Genomic DNA, 26,558 nt, shown 5'->3' on the forward strand with positions numbered 1-26,558 from the left:
TGTAAAGAGCAGATATGAGTCCCCGTGTATCGGTTCCCCGATCACAGAGCTTCTCAAAATTGGTTAGCGGCGGTCTATTCGAGTGTTTGGTATAGAATGCCCGGACCTGGAGGTATCTAAGAAATTCTGTGTTGGGTAGGTCCGTTTCTGACTGAATTAGATCAAATGGTTTAATCGTGTCTCGCCCCTCCAGGTCTTTTAGTCTTCGCAACCCCAATCTCTGCCAACGTATGAAGTTCTTATCAATCAGCCCTGGAGCAAAGTCTGGATTTCCGTACAGGGGAGTCAGAGTATGTTTTGAGGTTAATGAGTGATTATTTTTAGTCGCATCCCAGACCGAGAGCGAGTTAAGCACCGAGGTCAGCGGATCTCTCAAATCTTTTAATCTAGATTTAGGATACCAAATTAGGTCCTTAAGCTCTAGCGGGGCGCACACCTCCCTCTCCAGTGCCACCCACCGCATCTGCTCCGGATCCCCATGCCACTGTGTAATTTGGCATAGTTGTGCCGCTTTATAATATGCCATCAAGCTCGGTACTGCTAAGCCCCCAGTTTCCCTAGGTCTTTGCATAATTGACATTTTTACCCGCGGTTTTTTTTTTTTTTTTCCCAATGAATCTTGTAACTGCGTTCTGCAATTCTTTAATGTCTGATCTCACTACGGGTATCGGAAGAGTTTGGAACAGGTATAGTATCCTAGGGAAGAGGTTCATTTTCACACAATAGATTCTGCCAATCCAGGATATTCTGTATGCAGACCAATCCTTTAGTTCCTTCATGAGGGCTCTTAATAATCTCGGGTAATTCTCTTGATATAGATTGGAGCTACGTTTGGTGAGATAGATCCATAAATATTTTATAGCTTTGGACTGCCATTTAAACTGGAAGTTAATTTCCAGTAGTTTCTCTGTTTCTCTTGGGATATTTAGATTTAGTGCCTCCGATTTAGATTGATTTATCTTAAAACCGGAGATTCTACTAAATTTTTCCAGTAGAGCAAACAGATTGGGCAGCGAGGTAAGCGGTTTTGTCAGAGACAAAATGATGTAATCTGCATATAGAGCGATTTTATGCTCTTGGGAGTGGATTTGTATTCCCGAAATATCGGGACTGCGACGTATGTGTGCCGCTAACGGTTCCACGCATAGGGCGAACAACAAGGGTGAGAGTGGGCAGCCCTGTCTGGTCCCGCTTTTGATTTTAAACAACTCTGATGGGAAACCCTGGTGGACCACCCTGGCGGTCGGAGTTGTATATAATGCTTTTATTGCCCCTAGAATTTTACCTCCAAACCCAAATGCTCCAAGCGTGGACTCCATGTATGGACAGTCAATCCTGTCGAAGGCCTTCTCCACGTCTAAACTTAGCACTATACCTCGGACCCCGTTGGCATTAATGTAATTAATGATATCTATTATCCTTCTAGTATTGTCGGCCGCTTGTCTATCTCTAATAAAGCCAACCTGGTCCGGGTGGATAAGCTTTGGCAGGATCGCGCTCAATCTGGTGGCCAATAATTTGGAGTATATCTTAACGTCTGAATTGATTAAGGATATCGGCCTTTAGCTTTGACAGTTTGTGGGATCTTTGTCCTTCTTATGAATTATAGATATCGACGCCTGGAGCATCTTTTCCCCCGCCAAGACTCCGTTAAATAACTTGAGCATGTGCGGTGCTAGAACCCCGATAAATTTTTTATAATATAAATTAGAAAACCCGTCAGGTCCTGGGGCCTTAGAGGGTTTTAGACTCTTGATGACCGCGGTCAGTTCCTCCAGAGTGAAATCAGTCTGAATTACCTCGCGCTCCAGTCTGTTCAGCCTAGGTAGGGCTGCCTCCTTTAAGAAGGTCTGTAATAATTTGTTCGTTTTTGGGTTGTGTGTTACCTTCTCCCCATTATAGAGCTGTTCATATAAAAGCCTAAATTCTTCCACTATGCGTTTAGGGTTGGAGGATATTTCCCCCGTTTTAGTTTTAATGGCCTGTATATTATAACTTGGTTGCCTATTCCTGATCCTGTTAGCTAGCATAGTGTCCGGCTTGCTGGCTTTCTCAAAGAATTTCCTCTTGGTCCAACTCAGGTCTCTCTCGGCCTGGGATGTGAGGAGGAGGTTAAGTTCTATCCTTACATCCTTCAACTCCTTAAGAATGTCCCCTCTACCTGATCGGCTTTGTAGTATAGAGAGCTCATGTAACCTCTTATATAGTTGTGTCAATTTTGTTTCCCTCTGTTTTTTCCGTCTTGCTGCGAGACTAATCAGCGTTCCTCGCATCGTGGCCTTATGAGCCTCCCATAGTGTTATGTGAGACTCCACTGTGCCTGTATTCGTGGCAAAGAATTGCCTAATCTCGTCTTTAACTGTCTGGGCTAATTCAGGGATCTTAATCAGGGACTCGTTTAATTTCCAATTTGCCCCCGGGCTGACCGGCCTAATTTGAGTGCATTGTAGCTCGATTGATGCGTGGTTCGACCATGAGATGTCATGGATTAGAGTGTCGGTGATTTGTGGGACCATTCTGCTCGATACAAAGAAGTGGTCTAGTCTACTATAGTTGTCGTGTGGGTGTGAATAAAATGTATAGGTACGCACGCCCGGGTGCTGTTCCCGCCAAATGTCTATAAGACATCCTCGTCTCATCCCCTCTACGAGAGCTGTGGCCCCTGTTTGTCTCGCTTTTTCCTGTCTCGGAGATCTGTCCATTCGCGGATCTAGAACCTTATTGAAGTCTCCCGCTAATATTATGTTCCCCACTGCCCATAGTTGGAGTTTAAGAAAAAATTCTTCAAAGAACTGAGAATCTTTTTCACATGGGGCATATACGCATGCCAAAGTTACTCTACATTGCTGTAGTAGGCCCACTAGTATTATATATCTACCTCCTGGATCACGTTTTATTTTTTCCAGCTCAAACGGGACTTTGTTATGGAGTAAAATGGCAACCCCTTTTTTCTTTTCTTTGGCTGAGGCGAGATAGAACCTCCTAAAATTTTTGTCTATAAACCCTGGGTTTTTGTTAGAGCAGTAATGCGTCTCCTGAAGAAAGAGAACATCTGTTTTCCTACGCTTGAATTCTGCAAAGGCGATTCTACGTTTTTGAGGGGAATTGAAACCCTTAACATTTTGTGATAGGAACTTCAGAGCCATGTTTGTGTGTGTAGTGAGTCTTTGTGGGTGCAGTGCGTTTGCCTCCTACCCGTGCCTTGGATTTTCTGTGGATGCCAGTAGTGGTGTTGCTGATCTCTTGACGTCATGAAACCTCCTTTTGGGAAACCTGGGGAAGGGGAGGGAAAACACATAGGGAAATGACAGGGAACATAAAGCCTTGTAACAAGGACAAAGAAAACCAACTTGGCCCTAACTGACCTATGGTTTACTGCCTGGGAAAACCGCCAGTACTCTGGATGCTCCCATTTTTTTGTCCGTGATTGCGGGATATCTTCCAGATCACGGATTCCCAGGTCTTTGACCGGGCTGTGTCTTAAGGCCGCAGTCCAGCCCCTGGGGCACATGCCAACAGGTGGGGATAAGGGCAATCACCTGCCCCCCCCCCCCCCGCCGGCAGTGCTAACTTTATCTTGTTATAGCTATATTTATAAACATCTGATAAAAACTCAACTATGTAGTCAGTTAACTAAAATCTATCTTCAATTGTCAATTGTTGCAGCCGTCCGACTTCTAGGGTCTATAACCGACTGGCTACACTTTAAACTATAGTAAACTTTTTACTCCTACTACTCCTATACTCTCCGCCCTGCTCCCCAGCGGGGGAATTCGCGCACCCCCCTGAGGAGTCCCCCCCTCCTCTTTAGCGGGTCCTTCGGCTGCCTCCACTGACTCTCCGTCTCACGACGCCGGTCTCCTTCCTGCTTTGCAGGCGCCGCCGCAGATGTCATTTCCCCTGCGACGGGGTTCTGCGAAGGACTGCCCCCTGACGTCATCCGGGTCCAGTGCGCATAACCGCCTGCGAGCAGCCGAGGAAGGTGGTGTGTCCCAGGGGTGGAGCTGATCGGAGCTCCCAGGTTTCGCGCTCAAACTGCGTCCGCCATTCTCTTTTGGCGCTTCTTCTATAGCTTGTCCCGCGGATCTTGCCAGGACGCCATTTTGGTGAGTATTAAGATTTTCTTTCCCTTTTTCCTTTTTTCCTCGGTCTTCTCCTATTTTTCAGCAGGGACTTGACCGCTTGGTCCCGAACCATCGGGAGGGGGATGGGGAGTGGCACAGGAGCATGCAGTCATCAGGCAACTTTCAGTGAGGGCGATAGTCTCTTTATTTTTTAGTATAACAGGGACAAGAACAGTAACTACTAGTTCTGCTGGAACTAGAAAGCAGGCATGGGACTCAGTCTTCAGGCAGGTCTTGAGGGTCTTGGTTTATCCTGGCGATGGCCGGCTGGGGATCCCACTTTTTCTTATTCTGTCGTGAAGGGCGTTCTCCAGGGGCTTCCAGGTGCAGTGTATTCGGTAAGTCCAATCTTTTTAGGAACTCCGGACCATCTGCCAAGTGCTTGAGGACATGAGACCGGCCGTGCTGCACCACAATCAGGGCAAAGGGGAAGGCCCATCTATATCTTACATTTTTATCCCGTAAGATTCTGGTGACAGGTTGGAGGGCCTGGCGTCTGGTTAGTGTGATCGGGGAAATGTCCTGGTAGATGGCCATCTCCACTCCCTCAAATTTCACTGTAGGGGTGGCCCTGGTGATTTTGCAGATTTCTGCTTTGGTGGTGAAGTGGTGTAGGCGCAAGATTACATCCCTGGGTGGGTTATTAGGCAGTGGATGGGCCCTCAGTGCCCGGTGGCACCGGTCCATAACCAGCTCCGCCTCTGTCTTTCCCGGCATTATGGAGGTCATCCATCTGTTGAGCATTGCTTCAGGGTCTTCGATCTCTTCAGGGATCCCCCTAACCCTGAGGTTGTTTCTCCTGTCGCGGTTTTCGCTATCTTCGTGGCGTTCTTCCAGTTCAGCCACCTTCCGTTCAAGGTTGGTGACCCTGGAGTCTGTCTCTTTTTGACATCTGGTGGACTCCTCCATTTTCTCCTCCAGGTCATTCGTGCAGGTCCCGATGCTTAATATATCTTTCCGCATGTGTTCCACTTCCCCTCTGAAAAAGGTTTTGAGGTCGGAAAGGAGCTGTGCTATCTCCCTCTTCATAGCGCCTGTCGGGTCGTCCGTCGCTACATCTAGCTCCGGTGCGGAGTCTGAGTCCGATGCCGCCATGCTGTCTGTCTCCCTAGGCTTTTTAGCCCCCACAAAGTAAGTGCGGACATCTACCTTCTGCTTCGATTTTTTCCTGGTAGCCTCCATGTACTTTTGTGCTGTGTGTGTTGTTGTATTGGGTGCCGCTATTTAGCTGTTGTTAAGTTGAGTTTTGCGAACAATTTTTATTTAATTATTGCCGACGGGTTACGGAGCTCTCAGTTCAGAGCTCCATCTCCGTTCCCGTCGCGCATGCTCCTCCACTATCGTGATTTTTACAGATTTACTAAACAAGCACAACATGATTGGCAGCTTGGTGTAGAATTATACATTATCACAGGCATTGCATATAAAAATAAGAAAAATAAGGGGGGGGGGGCGTAATGTATTATTGCTGCTTTAAAGTTGGAAAAGGAAAAAAAGATTTAGAGATCGATAAGGATAGAAATGTTGAGAAAATGATTTAATTGATTTGACACCAGTTCAGCTAACTGAGCGTCCTGTAGAGTCAGGAGGGAACGCTTTTGAAGGCTTTCAGGGTCAATAAGGGTTTTTTGGGACTAAGACCGGTTTGGACTCCGGAGTTGGAGACCAATATGAGAACTGGCCAAGACAGAGGCAGTGTACACAGAATATTGGGGCTCACAGTATTTCATACCCAAGAGAAGAACGAGGATAAAAACAGATGCATCCATTTGAGGACAACCGTGCCACACCACCATAACCACCCTTGCAAGAGCAGGCCATGTTTCTGTTTTAGCAGCACAGTATTCAAGAAAATCTGAGTCAAGAGGGACAGGCATTGGATACTACTAGAGTACTAGTACTTGCAGTGGATCATTGGTTAATTCATTGATTCACACAGATAACACTCAAGAGTGCTAACTTAGGCATTGTTTATGCGATGAAGCGCATGGCGTCGCAAGCGCCTGTCGCCCGAGCGATGTGTGCACTCAAGATGGAGACTATGAAAGAAGAAAATTTAAAACAACTTACCGTAATTTTCTTTTCCCGGAACCATGGCAGTGGGCACATAGGCATTAGACATACACAGGGAGGGTAACTATGTGCCCACTGCCATGGTTCCGGGAAAAGAAAATTACGGTAAGTTGTTTTAAATTTTTTTCTTTCCTGATCACCCTGGCAGTGGGCACCATTGGGACATACCCAAGCAGTGAAAATTTTAGGGAGGGATACATCAGAATAAACACCACCAGTTAATGCCTCATCAGTTTGACCTTTAATACACTTTACACTTATTTCACTACAGATTCTAACACTCTACGACCAAAGCTTGCGTCAGCAGATGATCGTACGTCTATTCTGTAGTATTTCAAGAATGTATTGAATGAGGACCAGACTGCCGCTTTGCATATCTGTCCTGGTGTAGCCTGGGCTTTAAATGCCCATGAAGTAGACATGTCCCTTGTAGAATGAGCTTTAATGTTCAAAGGTTTATCTTGTCCTTTGTTTTCATAAGCCTTTTTAATACAAGACACTATCCACTGGGAAATTGTTGTCTTTGATGCTGCTTGACCTTTCTTCGGTCCGTCTCGAATGATGAATAGTCTGTCTGACTTTCTGATATCTCGCATCCTTTCCATGTACACTTTTAGACATCTTACCCCGTCTAATTTGTGTAACCTTTCTTCTTTCTTATTCTTTGGTTCTGGACAGAATGACGGAATCACAATTTCTTGATTCATATGGAACTGTGATGCAACCTTTGGCAGGAGTTGCTGCACTGGTCTGAGAACTGCCTTGTCTTGATGTATGACTAGGAATGGTTCCTTGGCTGATAGAGCCTGTAGTTCTCCCACTCTCCTTGCTGAGGTGATTGCTATAAAAAACGCCATTTTCCATGATAACCATTTTAAGCTTATCTCCTATATAGGTTCAAACGGAGCTGCTGTTAGTACATCCAATACTAGGGACAAGTCCCATGTAGGTACCCTGTTCTTGATTTGAGGCCTTAATCATTTAACTGCCTGCAAGAACCGGATGATCAATCTTTCCATTGCCAGATTTCTTTCCAACAAGGCTGATAGCTCATTAAAAGTACAGGTGTCTGCACTAAGACTGAGACCTTTCTCAAATCCTTTTTTCAGGAACTCCACTATAGATACAACTCTAGGTGAAAGGAAATTTTGTTTTTCTTTTTCACACCAATCGCGAAAGCAAAGCCAAATTCTATGGTATACTTTAGATGTGGAACTTTCCTTGCTTGTAAAAGGGTCTGGATTGTTTTGTCTTCACAACCCTTCAGTCTCAATGTTTCCCGCTCAATCGCCATGCCGTCCAGGCCCATTTGTTTGGCATTCGGATGACATATTGGCCCCTGTCGCATCAGCCCTTTGCGATCTGGTATGTGCCATGGTGTATCTACTGCCATATTTACCAAGTGTGTGAACCATAGCCTTCTTGGCCAGTATGGTGCTATGAATATCACCTCTGCTTGGTCTTCCCTGATTTTCCTGATTGTTTTCGGAATTAGGGGAATTGGAGGGAACAGGTATGCCAACTTGAAGTCCCATTTGAAACAGAGCATCTGTACCTTGTGCACTTGGATGAAACTGTCTGGCACAGTAGTTCCTTACCTTGCGGTTCTGGTGTGTCGCCATGAGATCTATGTCTGGCTGACCCCATTGCTCTACCAGTTCATGAACACATGTGGATCTAATGCCCATTCTCCTGGGTGTATGATGTTCCGACTTAGAAAGTCTGCTGTGACATTTTCTAGTCCTGGGATATGTATGGCTGTAATTCCCGACAAGTGGCGCTCTGCCCAAAAGAGGATTTCTGCTGTGAGGTTCATCAGCTTTCTGCTTCTGGTTCCTCCTTGCTTGGCTATATACTTGACAACTGACCTGTTGTCTGATTCTATTTTTATACAGCCACCTCTTATATTGTCTTGGAAAGCTTCTAGGACCCTTTGTACTGCTTTAAGTTCCAGCAGATTTGATGGAAGATTCTTTTCCTGGTCTGTCCAGGTTCCTTGCACCAATGTTTCTCCCATCTGGGCACCCCAACCTGCGTTGCTCGCATCTGTTGTAATTCTTACCCAGTGCACTGGTTGTAGTGTTTGTCCTTTTTCCAGGTTTCGGGTATCTTCCCACCACTTTAATTCCTTTTTGTGTGTGGGTGTAACAAGATTCTTTGTCTTGTGCCCTTGTGATTCCCGTTCCATTGCTGCAGGAATTGTTTTGTAATGGTCTCATATGTAGTGCTGCTCATTTTGTGACGCTTAATGTTGCAGAGAATGTCCCTAGGAGCTTCATGCATCCTTCTGCTGAAGTCCTGGTAGCTTTCCTGAGCTTCTTTGTTTGCATGGCTATTTCTTGCCTCTTTGCGTCTGGTAGTCTCACTTCTCCTTTTGCTGTGTCGAATCCTACCCCCAGAAATCTTAACAGATGAGTGGGCATGAGATGGCTCTTGTCTCTGTTTATTAACCAACCATGCTGTTCCAGGAAGGTTATTACCATCTTCTGGTCTTGTTGGAGTTTCTCCAGACTTTTTGATTTTACCAGGATGTCGTCCAGGTATGGGTATATTTCTACCCCTCTTTCTCTCATTTATGCCACTATAGGGGCTAGAACCTTTGTAAATGTCCTTGGGGATGTCGCCATACCAAATGGCAGTGCTGTGTACTGATAATGATTTTGATTTACTGCAAACCTTAGGAATCTTTGGTGTCCCTTTGCTATGGGCACATGTAGATAAGCATCTTTTAAGTCTATCGCCACCATCCAGTCTACTGGTTGTACCTCTTGAATAAATCAGGTTCATCGACACCATCTAGAATTTTCTTATTTCTAGGTCTAGGATTGCTCTGTAATCCCCTGTAGGTTTCTTTACTAGAAATATCCTGGAATAAATTCCACTTCCTCTGTCTTCCTGAGGTACCTTCTTTATTACTTCTGCTTGTAATAATTTCTTTAAAGCCGAATTCATCTGCCTTCTTTTTTCCTTGGACTGTATCCATGTTATTAAGCCCATATTTCTTCTTGGCATCTCTGAATTCTATACTGTACCCTTGACGAATGGTCTGTAATACCCAATTGTCCTGTATTGTTTGGGCCCATGTTGCAGAAAACTGCTTCAGTCGCCCTCCTACTGGCAACTGCTGGGCCCTCTGACCTTCATGTGGACTTATTCTTTGTGAATGATCCTCTTCCTCTGGCGACATGAAAAATCCGGTTCTGGCCGCACCTCCATGTTGTTTGTCTTGGAGATGACCTGCCAGGTCTATATGCCTTTGCTTCCTTATACTGGTTTCTATTAGCCTGTTGGAAACCGAATCTTCTGGCCTGTTTTCCTGAGGTAAAAAAAGTGCTCTAACCTCCTGATGCTTTTGTTATTATCGCATCCAGTTTGTTACCGAAGAAGAACTCACCTTCAACTGGTAATCCACACAAGCTGTTCTTTGATGCTGTGTCAGCCATCCACTGTCTGAGCCATAAAGCCCTACTTGCGGATACCGCCAGCGCCATAGATTTGGCTGCTAATTTTATCGCATCCAATGAGGCTTCTGCTATGTAATCTGTTGCCCATTTTACTTCTGACAGTGCTTTAAGAATAGCACTTCGTTTTACGCCGTTGTATATTGCCTCTTCAATGTTGGCAATCCATACTCGCATAGCCCTTGCTGCTGACGTAGTTGCTATGGCAGGTTTGTAGGATGTTCCTGTGGTAATGTATGCTTTCTTCAATACATACAGTAATCCATCTTCCTATCCATAGCGTCCTTCAATGACGCAGCTTCCTCTATTGGGATTGTGGTCTTTTTTACTCTTCTGGAAATAGCAGTATCCACCCTTGGGCTGACATCCCAAAATTTTTTCCTCCTCTTGTGGGAATGGATACATCTTCCCAAATCTTTTAGGTGTAAATACTCTGGCGTCTGGTCGCGCCAACCTCTTCTGAATGAGGTCCTTAATTACTTGATGGATAGGAAAGACTGTACCTTTTCTTTGTTTCGCCCCAAAAAGTTTATCCTTCTTGTGGGTTAACTCCTCAGTGTCTTCTAGTTCCAGTGCCTGTATCATGGCTTTGATGAGTGGATCCACCATTTCTACATCAAATTCAGATTCCTCTTCCTGAATATCTTGATCTAATTAATCCATTTCACCCTCTGATACTTGAAAACAATCAATGTCAGACTCATCTGATGAAAAACCTTTCCCCTTATCCAGACTGGTTTGGGATCTAGATCTTTTCTGTGCAGGGTTAACAGCTTGCTGGACTGCCACATCAATACTCTGTTTAACAGCCTCCTTCATCAATACAAGGAGAGTGCTCATCTGTTCGTTGGTATCACCTGCAGCTGCCTTAAGACAATCTTCACATAATTACTTCCCTATTAGGGCTGGTTTCTCACAAGCTGCACCGCATTTAGTTTACTTAGCAACCTTTCTTTTATGTTGCAGGGATTCCCCCGTCCCTTTTGAAGATTCTGCTTCTGGGAGGGTAACCACCGAACTATATTATAAAACAAAATAAATACTAAACATACATCTCTCTTTCCCATGTAGAACTAAAAACTAGGGACTCACCTAGTCTGGGGAACTGAAGTTTTGGGTGTTTTCATTTTCAAATCCATTTCCAGCACTTGGCTTCTCCCTGCTGAGCGTTCCATGCTGCAGCTCTCACTCACACATACACACAGTGTGTTCGTCGCTTCTATGACGTCATCAAGTGCTCGTGCACGGCTCGCGTGTCTGTGCACGCATCTGCAGTCCGGAATGTGACGCGCGCGCTCCCGTGCGGCCGCGTGCACTGTTCCCTCTACCGCAGCGTTCCAGACACTAGCGCGGTCAATTTGAGCCTTTTCTCCGGCTCGCAGCTATGGCTGCTCCCCCCTCCGCGTGTAGCGGGCTCCTGGGGTACTTTTACCGCAGCGTACCAGACGCTAATGCGGTGAGTCTGGGCCTCCACGGCTCTCAGCTGCTATGCACCCCTTCTGCTTACCTTCGTTTGGTACTGGGGCTTCCTTGCATGTAAGCTTCCACACCCGCGGCTGCAGCTGCTCCCCACCCCACGGATGTAATGGGTTCCAGGGGCTCCCCCGACTCTAAGGGGTCTCCATCTTGCCACCAGCAGGGCGCGTCGATCGGAGCTTCAGGGCAGAGAGGCTGAGACCCTGGATATCTGCACTAGGTGCAGTAGGTGAGTCCCTTTACAAAATAAAAAATCCTACTCCTAGCTGTGAGGATAGGAAAAAGACTAGGGTGCAGGTAGAGGGAGGGGCCTTATATGGCCTACCTGCAAGTCTACTTCCTGTCCTACCTAGAGTGAGAAGGGATTAACCCAATGGTGCCCACTGCCAGGGTGATCAGGAAAAAGGAGTGGTGGACGTGTCACCAGGCTGTTTTGCCCTCATTGGCTGAACCGTTCATGCGACGCGCAAAAAAAACCCCCCTAAATTTGGCAGCTCAAAATTCTGCCACGCGGTTGCACATCGCACGCACTATGACCGGCCCGATGCAGTTGCTGCATTTTGTTCGCGCCGCACGCACTATAATTGCAAAAATCATTTTTGAGATATAGATGGATTTATTTTTTTAATATGGCTGACAAAAAAACTTATTTATGTCCTGGGACCCTCGTTCGCACCAGTGCGTTACTGAGAAATGTTACAGTAACTCTGGTTTAGGACATACATAAACCAAACAGGCACTATGCCAATGCCAACCTAGATACTACAGATGTGTTGGCTGGTTGTCCCGAGTTGCCAGGTGCCAAATGGAAATTGACAGATGTTAGAGATGGGTGCAAGACTGCCTGCCTAGCAGTTTGGGTGTTGGCTTGTGTTGCATCCCCCACTAGATGGTCCAAATACAAATTTTAAGAATATATGGGCATATTTGCAAGTTTTGATTTCTGCCAATAAGATAATGATGAATGATCATGGTGGTGGTAGCAGGATATTAACAACCAAACACAACAAGCCACAGTCTGACATCAGTCAACACAGAAGGCATGGCGATTCAGTGGCACTGCCAGACTATGGAAACAGGCAGAAATGTCACGGAGACAGTGAAAGTATGCTACTGCAATGTTTAGCTACTTTAGGTCATCATACAGAGTCAGCCTCTCTGACCAGTTGTGTTAATTACTTAACTCATAACAGCCACTCAATGCTACCAGTGGACACTTGACAATGCATTGATTCATACATATATTACACTCAGAATGCAAACTCTTCTCAGATTAGTCCTTATTGTTGGAAGCAAAAATTGAATAAATAAAAAAGAGTATGTCCCCTTGGGCACTTTCTCCCAGTCCAACCATTATGTTACTGAGAGATGGAAAAGTAACTGGTTTAGGATGGAGTCAGACTTATTCATGAACACAAGCCAGGCAATGTACCAATGCCAACCTGCTAATGCCACACACTGGCCTGCACCACCTCGGGCGGTGGCAGTAGTTGTGCTAATTGACATCTCTGCCATACTGGTGGTGGCGGCACAGGGTACTTATAATGGCGAGTGACAGCCAGGCAGACAGCTCTTGTTGCATAGTATTTTAGAAGTGTATGTAGCCAAGTCCCCTTGGGCTACTAATTCCCTGGCCCCTCTAGCACTGTTAGTCCCAGTAAAGAGTGGGCAGTATTGGGATCAAATCCTACACGGCCTGGTTGTATTGTTATGTGTGTGTTAACTAATAAAGTTCAGGAGTAGCCTGGTATTACAAGGGGGGCCTATGATGATAGGACACCAGCTTATAAGCCACTCCCCTGGGAAGGAGGGAGTTTCCCTCTAGAAGTTAGAGCAAGAGTTATGTGAATTTGTTCTGGGCCGACCTTCCTGAGCGGTGGAAGCACCAGTACAGCCTCTCCTGGATAGGAGTTGGCAGCGGCCTTGCCCTGCTAGGGGGTAAGGTATGCAGAGGAGGGGTGCTCAGGGCCTCAATCTCGGGGTACTGCCTTCTGGGAATGGAGCCTGTACTACTATGCTGTGAGCTGACTACAGAAGAAGAATTTCTGAGAGCCTGTCCTGATATCTCCCAATACCACCTCAGAGTTCTCCGGCCTCCTGTTCCACCAACCAGGTATGCACCAGCACCAGAGTACACCAGTAGCTACACATCTCACTTAGGGTGTGGGGGAGGGGGGTGATGGTGCTACATGTAGTTGTGCTGGTAGAAGTGTTAGCATTGTAATAATTTTATTAATTACTAGCCCACTTCTCTGTCCATTGCCTCTTGAATGCAAGGACCATATATTTGGGAAGAAGCAGATATTGATTAATCTTGATAAAAGTGAGCCCCTCCACAATTTTGTCCAGCAGTTGGTTAGGATTGCACCAACTGCATTAAACACTCCTCTCTCTGAACACACATTCTGGAGGACAACTCTGCTTGTCCACTGCCAACTTTGAAAGAGCAGGCCATGTTTTGGTTTTAACTGTCCACTATTCAAGAGGCAGAAATGAACTAACGACTCATATAGCTGTTACAGCCATCGCCATCCATACTACCAAAAGCCACTTGACTTGAGGCCTGACTCAGAGGAAGAAAGTGGCGATTACCACTGTGTTGTCTGTTTGTGTAGCACATATGCCCACTAAAGCTGCCCTCTGAGATCCTTCACTGGCCTCCTCTCCCTGCTTTTCCTCCTTTTTTTTTTTTAAACTCTGCCTGTATACAATTAATCAATCTGATTGTCCTTGCAATGAGTCTCAGTGTTTACCCCATGGGCAAAAAGTATTTCATTCTGTGTTTGAATCGAGGGTCTTAAAGTATAGTCTGGGGTTATTCCTCTGTCCGTTTCATACTGAGAACAGGAAGGTCATTCACCGGGCATTCAAGCAATCAACTATTGCCACAATATCATCATTGTTGCCATTATACTGCATATCTATTAATGTTTCTTTCAAGAAGGAATATTAGAGGGATGATCTGATTTATGCCAGCTTCATCAGTGCTCACAACAAATTTTTATTTATAAAATGTTTTACCAGGAAATAATACATTGAGAGTTACCTCTCGTTTTCAAGTATGTTCTGAGCACAGAGTTATGATAACAATACATGGTTGCTGTTCTGGCCCCTGTATGGGTTTATCCCTGTTCTGTGGCTCCTCGGTGTTTATGCTGTTGCAAATGTAACTTTCTTCCCTTGCTTCTCAGCCTGTTGCCTAGCAACTCTCTGCACTGGCCTCATTTTGTTTCTTCCAGGACACCTGGCTCGTGGTTGCTCCCTGCAGGTCAGGTCATATTCCTTTCAAGCCAGCAGCCATAGCGAGTGGCCATATATCTCTCACAGTTTCCCCAGAACAAAGCATTGCTTTTTCACATTCTTCTCATAAATGTTGTTACCTCTAAGTTATCTTATGCTTTCTGTTTACCCCCTCCAATAAAGTTACAAAAAATAAGAAGGACTCTGCATTTAAAGGGTACGATTTTAACTGCCTGATCCTACTCATTAGCTACAGTGAGCCTGTCAGTATAGTTACATTAAATGAACAGAGGTTATACAGTCAATTCACAGGCATTTCATGGGCTGGAGAGTTTCAGATTAAAATAGAGCAGCTTTAACATTACCAAACATCAGCGAATGGCAGCCAACGGCTCACGCTCTTTTGGCTGTGCCAAAGGCTGTCCGCCTTTAGGTTGAAGCAGATGTAGACTAAGGGGGTTCAGATTGAATGCAGCTGTGGTTCCAATGTCCTTTGTCTTCCTGGGTCATTCATATTCCAGGGGCAGGATTATTGAAACAAACAGCAGTAAGCAAACTCCGATATTAAAAATTAGCATGCTGTAGCTTCCCACAGGGCCTGAGCAGCATACAGACGAGACCACGAGTATTCTAAAGCTTGCCTTAAATTAGCCCGGTTACATTCTGGGTATGTGCTGGGTGTAACCTGGCTAGTTTAAGGCATTTCTGCATTGATTTATGACCCATAGGATTAACACAGCAGGGGTCCCTTGCAGTCCCATTCAGTTTGAGTGGGACTGCCAGGGACCCCACTGTTAATCTGATGGGCCATTAATCAATGCAGAAATGCTGGGTCTAGTTTAAGGCATGTATTCAGCATGTACCTGAGTCTTTTTGGCGATTGCCACAGGTTTGTGTTAGAATAACTGTGGGCACTACAGTATGCAGCACTCCTATCATATGCAACAGTCTAGCCTGCAGACAAGGACTCATTTAACTGCCCGACATGCTCCACAACATTTGACTGCCTTCTGCTGCTCATGGAGTCATTCAAGCATATATAAAAAGGTGGCAATCAGCGTGTAGGCACCTCCATTTTTAGCTGGTTACTAGGCAGGATGTATTGCTCCTTTAGCCTAGACAGGGCATTGTGGGCTGTGTACGATTGGCTAAAGTGAGCAAATATGATTCTATCTACGGAAAAAAATAGTCTACACATTCCTAAACCAAGTTAGGAAGAAAGTGACTTAAATGGAGTATCTATACATAATAAAATAGAAATTTGTATGGTTGGTGCTAGATGTGATGAATCCGATTGGTCCCTGTGTCCGCCCGCCCATAGTCAGCCTCCCACACGACTCTCATTGGCCAAAAGGTACAGTGACATCACTGACACACCTACTTCACTGTCTCACACTCTCACTGACACACCATACCCCCAGAGAACCCCTGCGGAGTCCTTGGTAAGTTTCGTCCATCGCACACGGTCACCCCTGTGTACACACACACACACACACTGTCACCCCTGTGAACACACACACACACACCTGAGACCATGCTTCTTCACCTAATAAACACACACACTCACTGTCACCCCTGTGTTGGAATCTACATTTTACAATATTAAGTGGCTGCTGTGAGTATCTCATCACCAACTGTCATTTAATGCCTAAACATATTGTTATTTATTTGCTTCACTGAAAAGGGAATAAAAAAATCATATGTTTTGCACCTGTATGTAGAAATGAATCTGTCTTTACACAAAATGGCTGCTGTGAGAATCTCCTCACTGTCATTTCATGCCTACTATAATTTTGGCTCCGCCCCTTATTGACATTTGACCAATCAGAACTCTGAGTCAGTTTCTAGTTGGCCTACATTTATTACTCAGGCATTGCAGTGTTCTATACTCGGAACACCACATTACTTATATATCTTTGCTCAAAGTGGATCAAAAACATATGTTGTACTTTAATAATATTGAATTCTTATACTTTTTATTTTAAACATCAATTTATTTCATCTATTTACATTACGGGCAACGCCGGGTCTCTCAGCTAGTGTGTGCATAAAACAAGGAATGTGAGTCATGTTGCCTTGTTTCAGTGTTGCAAACAAGTTGCAAGCGTTATTCCCTGCCAAAAACCCAACCACAAGTGCCCTGGGAGTTAGCCACCACTCTATGACATTCTGTACGTTTGCTAAAATATCCAAAGCTGTATGGGCCTTTTCTTTAAAAAAAAAAAAAAAAAAAAAAAAACACACCTCTGCATACATAAAGTGGGATATCTTGGGATCGTCTGGTTACTGCAGACGTTGACTAGTTTTTTTTGCCAACTTTTGTGGTTTGACAATACTGAATTCTACCGCCTCCATGAGCACCACTCCACATTAGTGGTGAGGTGTACCCTACTTCCTTCTGACTGTTGGGGCATCAACCACTGATGCAACAACTTTGCTGTACAGTTCTTGTTAGAGAAATAGGATCTGCTTGGAACGGTCCAACGTGCCTTTGCACTTTGAATCATCTGTCTGAACCTCTGAGATTATATTCAAATTGATTGAAAGCCTAAAGCAAGCATTTTAGCTACATCGCTTTTCACCCCCAGAGCGGTCATAGGGGTGGTGGAATGGTTCACCTTTTCAAACACTTCCTTAACTATGGGCTGCTGCTGCTCTTCCATTGTGGTGCTGTACATCAAGCTGTTTGTACTAGCACTAGGAGCAAGAGCAATAACATGTCTGCTTTGCAAACTGCACTGTGCAGGTCTACAACATACATCTTCCCTGTTGCATCAAGATAATCTAAATCACCACCATCAAATGCATAACCACCATGAGACAGTAGTGATTGTATTGAGAGGAAGAGGTTGTCTGAGAAATGTTACAGAGTCTACTGACAGTGACCCATCTTCACTTGTGACATTACACTGCGTTGTCTGCTAGCTGCATGCTCCCTTTGTCTTATCCTGGCTATCAAAGGTTTCCTGCCACTTTGTTTGGTGGTGGTGATGGGGTGGTCATGTGACCCCTTAAAGCAGAGGTGCCAAGATGAGTACCCGGCTTGCCCCTTTTCACAACTGTTCTACATAAGCAACATGCAGCTGTAACCAGATCCTATTTAGAGTTGAAAGTAATGCCACACAGTAGCTCTTGTATTGCAAGTATTGCCAATGGGAGACATAACTGGGTGTTTCTGGATGAACTTGTGACTAATCATGGTCGTCTATATTGAGGTGTGGATGGTGATGGTGGTGTTGGCCTGGGGGTCAACATTACCACAACCACGATTGGTCAGTGATTGTAGTGATGATGTCTGTGTAACAAGGGGTGTTGATGGTTTGATTCCGTTTATTAAAGAATGAATATAAAATGTTATTAATGTTTTGAATTTCGCTTTACATGCAATTGGGTCTGTATTTTCACAATCGTTAGGAACGATCACAGTATCACTTTTATCCAACATTATATTTATCATTGCCTGGCCACCAGCAACATCCTCATCAGAATACTCATTCATAACAAATTATATTTGAACGTATTAATCAAGTCCACATCCCTTACTCAAAGTCATTAACGTCCTGTGATTGTGACTCATCCTCTTCAACATCGGACTGTTTTAACAGCTCTGAGTTTAGTAATGCCAGAGTTTGTTTGGCATCAATACATTTTTTGGACTGTGACAAGGATGTGCCTTTTGCAAAATATTTAATAGTGGGCTTGGCAGTAGTAACAGGCACAGCAGAAGCTGGTGTCCATTGTGAGCCTGTCTTTTCCCTAGAACTGACAGTTTTAACACTCAATATTAGCCTCAACACATCAATTTTTGTTTCAGAAGTACTAGTAGCTAGGGCCATAAGCAGACTTCAATTTCCAGTTCCCTTTTTATAGCGCTTAACTGGAAATTCATTGTTTACTAGACAGAGTGGGGCCTTCTCAAGTGAGGTTGTGTTATAGCGACAGGGTCATTGTCCTTCCGCTTACACTTGCTGTGAGTACTAGTAGGATCACCAACAGCACCAATTCACCACCACCAAAACTATGACCACCTCTTCATCTACCTTTCAAACTGACTAAAACTGCTACTACGACTATTAGACATGTTGATATTATTGGTTTACATCACTTTTGTTATATATAGTGCAATCCTATGGCAATGCCAGTGACTGCTGCTGTTGTCTTGCAGTACTATGCACTGGCACAGTGCAGAAAGAGAATTAGAGAAACCAAGCCAATAAGTTTAACCATCCTTGAAAATAGAAAGTATTCTTATGGATATTATGATTAAACATTCATATACTGCTATATAAAATTCATTTACTAGACCCTAAAATAGAGAACTGACCACTTAGTACAGGCAGCAAACCGTAGCCCCCTCTACTACTAGCAAAGAGAGGATGAGAGAAACTTAACATGTATAAGATTATCGCTGTCCTTGCATATAACTGACAGTAGTAAATGTTCTTGAATATAATTGTGATTTCAGAATAAATTATAAGAAACTGCTATATAGACGTTATTATACCACAAAACAGAAACATGTACAGGAGCCCACACCGACAAGGGTCACTCACTACTTGATTACTAAACGGAAACGCCAGTCTGTCATGGGTTAGTGCCTGGTTCATGGTTCACCTACAAGTTAAGTAAATAATGTATACATTGTTACGCTTTAATGGTACACCAGCAACAGCTTAACCCGGGGGTGCGCAAACTGGGGGGGCGCAGGATTTTTTTGGGGTGGTGGGGGGCTGCAGCGGTTGCCCTCTTCTCCAATGCATTTGAAGTACATGCCGGGGAATCGCGTGACGCCTCTGCAACTGAACTTACCGAGGTTCAGCCAGCTTCAGATGACACGTTGACATGGCAGCGCGGCGTCATGACCCGGCGTTTATGCCCGTCGCCATGGCAACACGTCATGTGATGTCACATGTCATGACCCCACTGACGCCGACAGGCAGGTAAGGGGGCGCGAGCACCGGGGGAGTGGATGCAGCAATAGAAGTTCGCGCACCCCTGGCTTAACCCATCCACAGCTTAACCACGCAACATGATGGCATCAGCTTGAAGTTGCACCACTATTTATACTCTTAGAATTCAGTTTTTCAGATTCCGTTTTCAGTGATAGAGGGGGGAAAAAAAACACAACCGGTGGAATTCTACTGCTGAATGGAACGTGCCAATCTGCGTAGGATTCAAAATGTGAAGAAAAAATGTGCCCATTTCTACTCAGGACAAGGCCATCTTGACAAAAATCCAAGCAGTATATACATATACAGTACTGACAAATTAAGAATAACTTTTTCACTTTTTTTTTTACTGAAACACAGCCATGTACCCAACTATTTAAACTAAATTAATCCCCACAGTAAAGAACACAGAAATTAGCCAATCCAATCTAAAGCAACAATCCTGGCTTCTTCCCCTCCCTTTTTACAGTATTTGAACAAGGTGTCCTCCAAAGCGGAATTACACTGTTTTAAGCTGTGGGCACCCACCAGTATGTGAGACACTTTCCAGTTTTGGATACCTTTGTTCTCTCCTTCCAGGGAATTTAAGCCAAGTGGCAATAGGAAGGTCACAATGGCTGACATTGTGACCTATTGGATGACTTTAGCCATCAGGTCTTAATAACCAGGTAGTGCACTTAACCGGTATATAGCTCGGGATTTTCAATTTAGGCAGGATTGCCACTTTAGACTTTCAATTTCCAGAAAGAAGACACATTCCCTGTGCAAACTATATTTGATGCAGTAACAACATTGTAAGGTCTTTAGTCCCTATATGTTGTGAATCTGCTTTCCAGTGGTTGAGGACACAGCAGCATTCTAATAAATGGTACTAAATTCTTCTAAAGTGCAGCGTTGAGCTGCTTTACAAGATCTAGAAGAAGAGCCTTTAAGTCTGCAGTGTCAAATCCCCACCACGTCTTTGATTGCAAATGATCTTAAAAATATTTTACATTAAATGAAATCTAATATATTCAACCCTGGAGCCTACGGTGTATATGGTTTCAGCAACAACAACAAAAACGGCGAAAAATACAGGTTTCATGTAAAAATAAATAAATAACACTTGCCATTTTGACATCTTCTCCAAACACCTTGTTAAGAGCATGCTGGATGTCATGCTCCTGTTCAAAATAGATCTTGATTTTTGTTATCTCTTTGTTGTTGACGGTTAGCGGCTTCTTCAGGTACAGATTACAAACCGTTTGTCCATCTAATTCTAAGGAAAAAAGGGAAAGGACGTCATTATAAACACACATACATAGGTCTCATGAATACAAGTCTGAAGTAAACCCTGATGACTGCTAACACTTTCACTCCATCACAAAAACAGACAATAAATATGAAATATTAAGACGCACATTATCCATCGTACCTTGCAGGCTGTAATTATTGATCGCATCCTTGACCAACCTGATAGAATCCCAGAGACAACCCTGAAAGAAGACCAATATCCAAAGTCACATTCTGTGCATTATAGCAGTGGTGCGCAAACTGGGGGGCGCGCAAGATTATGTAGGGGGGGCGCAGGCTGCGTGCGGGGAAACCTGGGGGCGGGCAGAGCTGTGCCAGAAGCTCCGTGCAGAGGCTGCTTCCAGTTCTCTGCTGTGTCTTGCAGAGGGGGCGGGGCCTTGTAGAGGGGGCGGGGCCTTCCCTGCACACAGACAAGCCCTTCTCCTCCTCCTGTCTTTTACCCGCCCGTTTTCAGCAGCACATGTGTGTGTGTGTGTGTGTGTGTGTGTGTGTGTGTGTGTGTGTGTGTGTGTGTGTGTGTGTGTCTGTGTGTGTCTGTGTGTGTCTGTGTGTGTCTGTGTGTGTCTGTGTGTGTGTGTGTGTGTGTGTGTGTGTGTGTGTGTGTGTGTGTAGAAATGTGTGTGTATATGTAGAAATGTGTATGTATATGTGTGTGTGTATGTATGTGTGTGTGTATATATGTGTGTGTGTGTGTATATCTATATATGTATGTGTGTGTGTGTGTGTGTGTATATATATATAAAGTATGTGAATGTGTGTGTGTGTGTGTGTGTGTGTGTGTGTGTGTGTGTGTGTGTGTGTGTATATCTATATATATATGTGTGTGTGTGTGTGTGTGTTTGTGTGTATATATATATGGATTGTTGTGTGTGTGTGTGTGGATGTGTGTGTGTGTGTGTGTGTGTGTTTGTGTGTATATATGTGTGGATGTGTGTGTGTGTGTGTGTGTGTGTGTGTGTGTGTGTGCGCGCGCGCGCTGTGCCTGTTGGTTGTCTGTGGGTGTGGGTGTTGGGATTGAGTGTTGTGTGTGTTGGTGGTGATTATGTGAGTGTTGGTTGTGACTGTGTGTGTGTAGTGATTGAGTGTGTGCTGTGTTGGTTGTGATTTGAGTGTGTGTTGTGTGTGTGTGTGTTGTGATTGAGTGTGTGTGTTGGTTGTGGGTGTTGTGATTGAATGCAGCGTTGCACAAACTGAGGGGGGGACGCCCCAGGCGCAAGATTATTTAGGCGGGGCGCATGCAGAAAAAAAACCTGGTTGTGCAGGCGAAAAAGATGTGCGCGCGCGGGCGGCCAAATAGAATAGTGCAGGTGGGGCCACGTGATTCGGAGGTACGCGGAGGAGCACGCCCCAGCGCTGTGATGTCAAACGCCCCTCCCTCCGGTGTCTGCCTACAATAGCGCTGTGGTCCTGCTCTCCTCCGCTGGCAACCTGCCTAGCTGCGATCCTCTTCATGTGAGAGGGTCGGCTGCCACTATATCAATCATACTATGAATGTACAGAAATAATAAAAAAAAGTGTAAACACTTCCCCGCTCGTGCTTGCAAAATTATGCAGGACACCCTGTGCTCATGCTTGGAGAGTTGGTGATGTCACCGCTCTCAGCGGCAGCGTGGACGCAGCCTAATTTTGCAAGAGCGAGCTGTTGAAGTATGTAAGTATTTAGGCTGCGCTTATAGTGCCGGCGACGCGACGTCGCCCGAAAACAAATGCATTGTCGCCGCCGCCTCGTGCGCTTATAGTAAGCGTGCCGTGGCAACGTGATTTTTTGAAGCCGGCAATATTTGATTTTTAAGGGGCTGTCGCCTCATGTGACAGCCCCTGAACCAATCAATGGCCTGGTCGCCCACGCCGCCGCCGCAAAGCGAAATACAACTTTCGCTAGCGGCGACGGGTGACGTCGCGGGCACTATACGCGCGGCCTTAGACATATTTGTATTTACATTGTATACCGTTTAATAAAGGGTTTTTTTTCATGGGATTTTGATTACATCAGGCAGGGGGGGCCCGAGAAATTTCATGGATAAAAAGGGGGGCTCGGCATAAAAAGTTTGCTCACCCCTGCATTATAGGCATACCCCGGTTTATGTACACTCGCTTTAAGTACACTCGCGAGTAAGTACATCTTGCTCAATAGGCAAAGGGCAGCTCACGCATGCGCCAGTCAGCACGTCCTGAACAGCAATACCGGCTCCCTACCTGTACCGAAGCTGTGCGCAAGCGGGGAGACTATAGAGCCTGGTACCAATGCCTTATTTACATCAGTTATGCACGTATATGACGATTGCAGTACAGTACATGCATCAATAAGTGGGAAAAAGGTAGTGCTTCACTTTAAGTACATTTTCGCTTTACATACATGCTCCGGTCCCATTGCATACGTTAATGTGGGGTATGCCTGTACAGACAATATCTGCCCATCCTGCCACTGCTTAATCTTACCGCCTTGTTATTTATGTAGAAAGACACACTCTGGCTTCCAACATTGAAATCAATCCAGAACTTGTCCAGTTTGTCGTCCTGAGGTTTGCTCAACTAAGGAAGTCAAAGAGAGAAGAAGAATAAACACTAAATTCATGCCTCACTTTAACTGAAGTACAGCCAAGTAAAAAAAATTACATCAGAACAGTGCAGCTCTCGGAATAGAAGCAATATATGATAATGTGCTTTTATAAAGGACTGTTCCACACAGTGAAATTCAACTTCAGTTTAATTAGACTCCCCTAAAGACATCCAATCACCTCTTATGTATGTATATTTGTATCATGTGAACATGTTTTCATTCTCTGCTCTCAGCTGGATTCTTGCGTACCAGTTACATCTGTTGATCTTCTTGACTAATAAAGACCTGATCCTGCGCTCAGCACAATAGATGAGCCATTCACTTGTTCATGACCTTGAACAAGGGCATTTGCCAGGTTGTGTACACAAATTAAATTTACAAACATGAAAGAAAAGAAAAAATTCACCAGAAAATAAATGTATATACCAACTGAGAAATAATGAAAAACACTAAGCAGGGGATTCTGGTTTGATTCCATCATATGGAAGCTAAACGGATCGAATGAGTGCACATTTACATTGGTCATTGTTCATAAACTTAGACATTTTTTTAGATGAATCCAGCTTGAAAGTAAAAAAAAAAATTTCTTTACCTCATCCATATCAGCAAACACAGTAATGCATGGAAATGTGTAAACCCTACAAGGTAAAGGGAACATATGTAATGCAGCTATTAGACATATATACTGATATACTGTCGTTTTGAAAATACAGATTAAGGTTTCCCATATGGTACATCAACTCCCTCCATTCAAAATACTGTATTGGTATTGCAGTTCATGCACAGAAAACAAGCACATTGTGAAATCACTTGTGATGAGTTAATTGCGGACTACTTGTAAAATATACTAAACAATTATGTTCATGCATGTCCAAGATGCATTGTATTAAGTGGAATGTCAAAATTAGGCATGTGTAAAGTAACAGCAACGTGGGAAGGAATTGCTCAGCACATGTACTGTACATTTTGTCTTGATGTAATTTTCCTCCAATTTATTATCATCATTTTACCCATGTGGTATTTGCATTGTCTGGGCCTGTTAGATATCAAATGTCTGCTTGCTGGCATGGTCACATGTGGAAATTAATCTGCATTATTATACACAGACAAAGCATGTTAATATATTTTTGCTGCAATGCAAACAAATGAAACTTTTCCTATTAACTATTTCAAGACATTTGCCATTATTCTACCCAAATCAGCAAGTGCAAAAATCCGAGTCTTACATTCTCTTGTCCTGAAGCCTCGAATTCAAGAAGTTCAAAAATTTCCTGCAATCCTAGAAATGAAAAGGAAAACGCAGACCACACCCTTTCATCAATAATGCATAGTTTCATGTGTAAGGGATTGAAGCGACTAGTGCACCCCGTTTTATCTATTTGGCAGAGTGGGTGGAGCGCTTTTGTTCTGTATTGAAGCGACTATTAAAAAAAAAAAATAATAATAATAATAATAATGTACACATCTAAATTTCTACAAAACTTTAATAAAAACCATATGCCCACACAAGAACAAATACAAAGAGTACTAAAGTAAATTCAATGAATTTAATGTGCTGTGTCAATGTATGAATATTTCCCTCAGTTTAGAAGCCACTGTTGTGCAACTATCAACATTATCACAGGGATATCAGAAAACATTTATCTCTGGAGTCAAACATAGAAGCAATGGGCAAGTATAAAAAATGGGAGGTGCTAGTGATGTATGACATCTACTGTAAATTATTTTTTAGCAATAGCTGAAAAAGTATGATGTAATAGAAGAAAAGTTGTGACCCCATAACACAATGTGCATTTGTATACCATCCTGGGAGGTAAGTCTGTTAGATATCCAGGCTGTTTTATGTCTGAGCACTTTTTCCCTTTGTGTTATTTATATATCTTATTATTTATATGATTGTAACTATTACTGCTGTGAAGCGCTATGTACATTAATGGCGCTATATCAATAAAGACATTCATTCATATCCCTTTGATTTGTAATCCATTTTATGTGTCATTGATAAAGACAGTTGCAACACAGGTTATTTCTGATGTAAAGAATGTGGCAAGTTTCAATGATAGATTTGCTGTAGATAATATTACAAGGGCTGTTGAGAATATCAGACATCAAGAATGAATTGTAATACAGCTGTTGTGGGCTATGACGGAATTCGCTCATAAGATGTCTTCATTAGACTTCCATATCTGTAAAAATGCTATGCATACAATATGCCAGAGACTTGGTGATAATATATTCAGTCATAATACTTTGACTAGAATGGCGACTAGAAAATGTTCAATGTATAATAACAGACATAGATGACACAGAAGCTTAGCACCAAGAAAGAATACAACAGGACATTTCAAGCAAAGGAAAAGAACAAGATAACATACATCTTTGAAAAACATGACATATTTGATGTGAACTACCATATATCTGCCAACTGTAAGTAATAGCTTCAGGCCATAAAAAGTGATGTGTGTGCTAAACCAGATGCATAATTATTATATCTAGGAGAGATGATGTATTGAAGACATTCAACATAGTCCGTGAAGCAAGGACAAAGGTAACCCTGTGCATGATGGGACACCCAGTAGTGATTATACAAAATGTGCTCAGGATTACCATCCTTTTTAGATAAAAAGTGCTATATATCCCACCATTTACTAGTGTCTACTGTGACACGAAGGAACTTAACTTGAGCTTTACTGGTTTAAAGTAGGAGCTGAAGCCCTATTAATTTCAGCTTTTAAATAAGAATACAGTTCCTTCAGAAATACTGTACAGTAAATTGGAGATTACTTTTAATCACGCAGGAAAAAAAACTGAGATAAAAAAATAAATGAACCATAATCACACGTGTAAATAAATTGCATACCGTTTCAAAATCTTTATCCTTAATATCTTTAAAGGCTTCTGCAAGAAAACTATCCACAAACAATCGATGAGCGAAATTATCTCTCCACTTCTTCATCATGATCCTGCAAAGAGCTTCTGAAATGGCTACTTGGATATCATAATCTAAATTTAAGGTGGAAAACAATAGAATGAATACAGAATTTCCCATTTGGAATATGTTTAAATTACGTTTGTTTAAAGCTGCAGTTCAGTCTTTTTTTTTTTTTTTAATTCAATAGTTTCATGTGGACAATCTCTAATTACCTAAAGAACTGTATAGCTGCCAGTCAATTCGTTCTCCATGTATTGATTGGCGAAATCTTTAGATATGGGATATGTTTTTCCTCTGCTTCTGTCACTCAGTGGAAGCTCATGAATATTCATGAGCACTCCTGCACTGGCATGTGCTAGAGGGAGGGCAGGGCTGACAAAGGGGTGTGCCAGGGCATGAAGGGACAATGCCTTAGTAAATGGTTGTTAAAATAGAATAAAAAAAAAAAAT

At 43.6% G+C, this 26,558-nt stretch overlaps 1 protein-coding gene across 1 annotated transcript in view; it reads right to left on the reverse strand.

The window, feature by feature from the left end:
- The window catches only part of SYCP2L (synaptonemal complex protein 2 like), a 112,941-nt gene that overhangs the window by 76,592 nt on the left and 9,791 nt on the right, over positions 1–26,558 (reverse strand). The window contains exons 10-15 of the mRNA XM_075588544.1: positions 26,037–26,179; positions 24,403–24,455; positions 23,769–23,814; positions 23,056–23,148; positions 20,738–20,798; positions 20,442–20,581 (exon numbers count right to left, since the gene is read on the reverse strand). Of these exons, the coding sequence (XP_075444659.1) occupies positions 20,442–20,581; positions 20,738–20,798; positions 23,056–23,148; positions 23,769–23,814; positions 24,403–24,455; positions 26,037–26,179 (536 nt within the window). The remainder of the gene's footprint in view (positions 1–20,441; positions 20,582–20,737; positions 20,799–23,055; positions 23,149–23,768; positions 23,815–24,402; positions 24,456–26,036; positions 26,180–26,558) is intronic.

The sequence above is a fragment of the Ascaphus truei genome, chromosome 2, assembly GCF_040206685.1.
Source record: "Ascaphus truei isolate aAscTru1 chromosome 2, aAscTru1.hap1, whole genome shotgun sequence".
Lineage (NCBI taxonomy): Eukaryota > Metazoa > Chordata > Amphibia > Anura > Ascaphidae > Ascaphus > Ascaphus truei.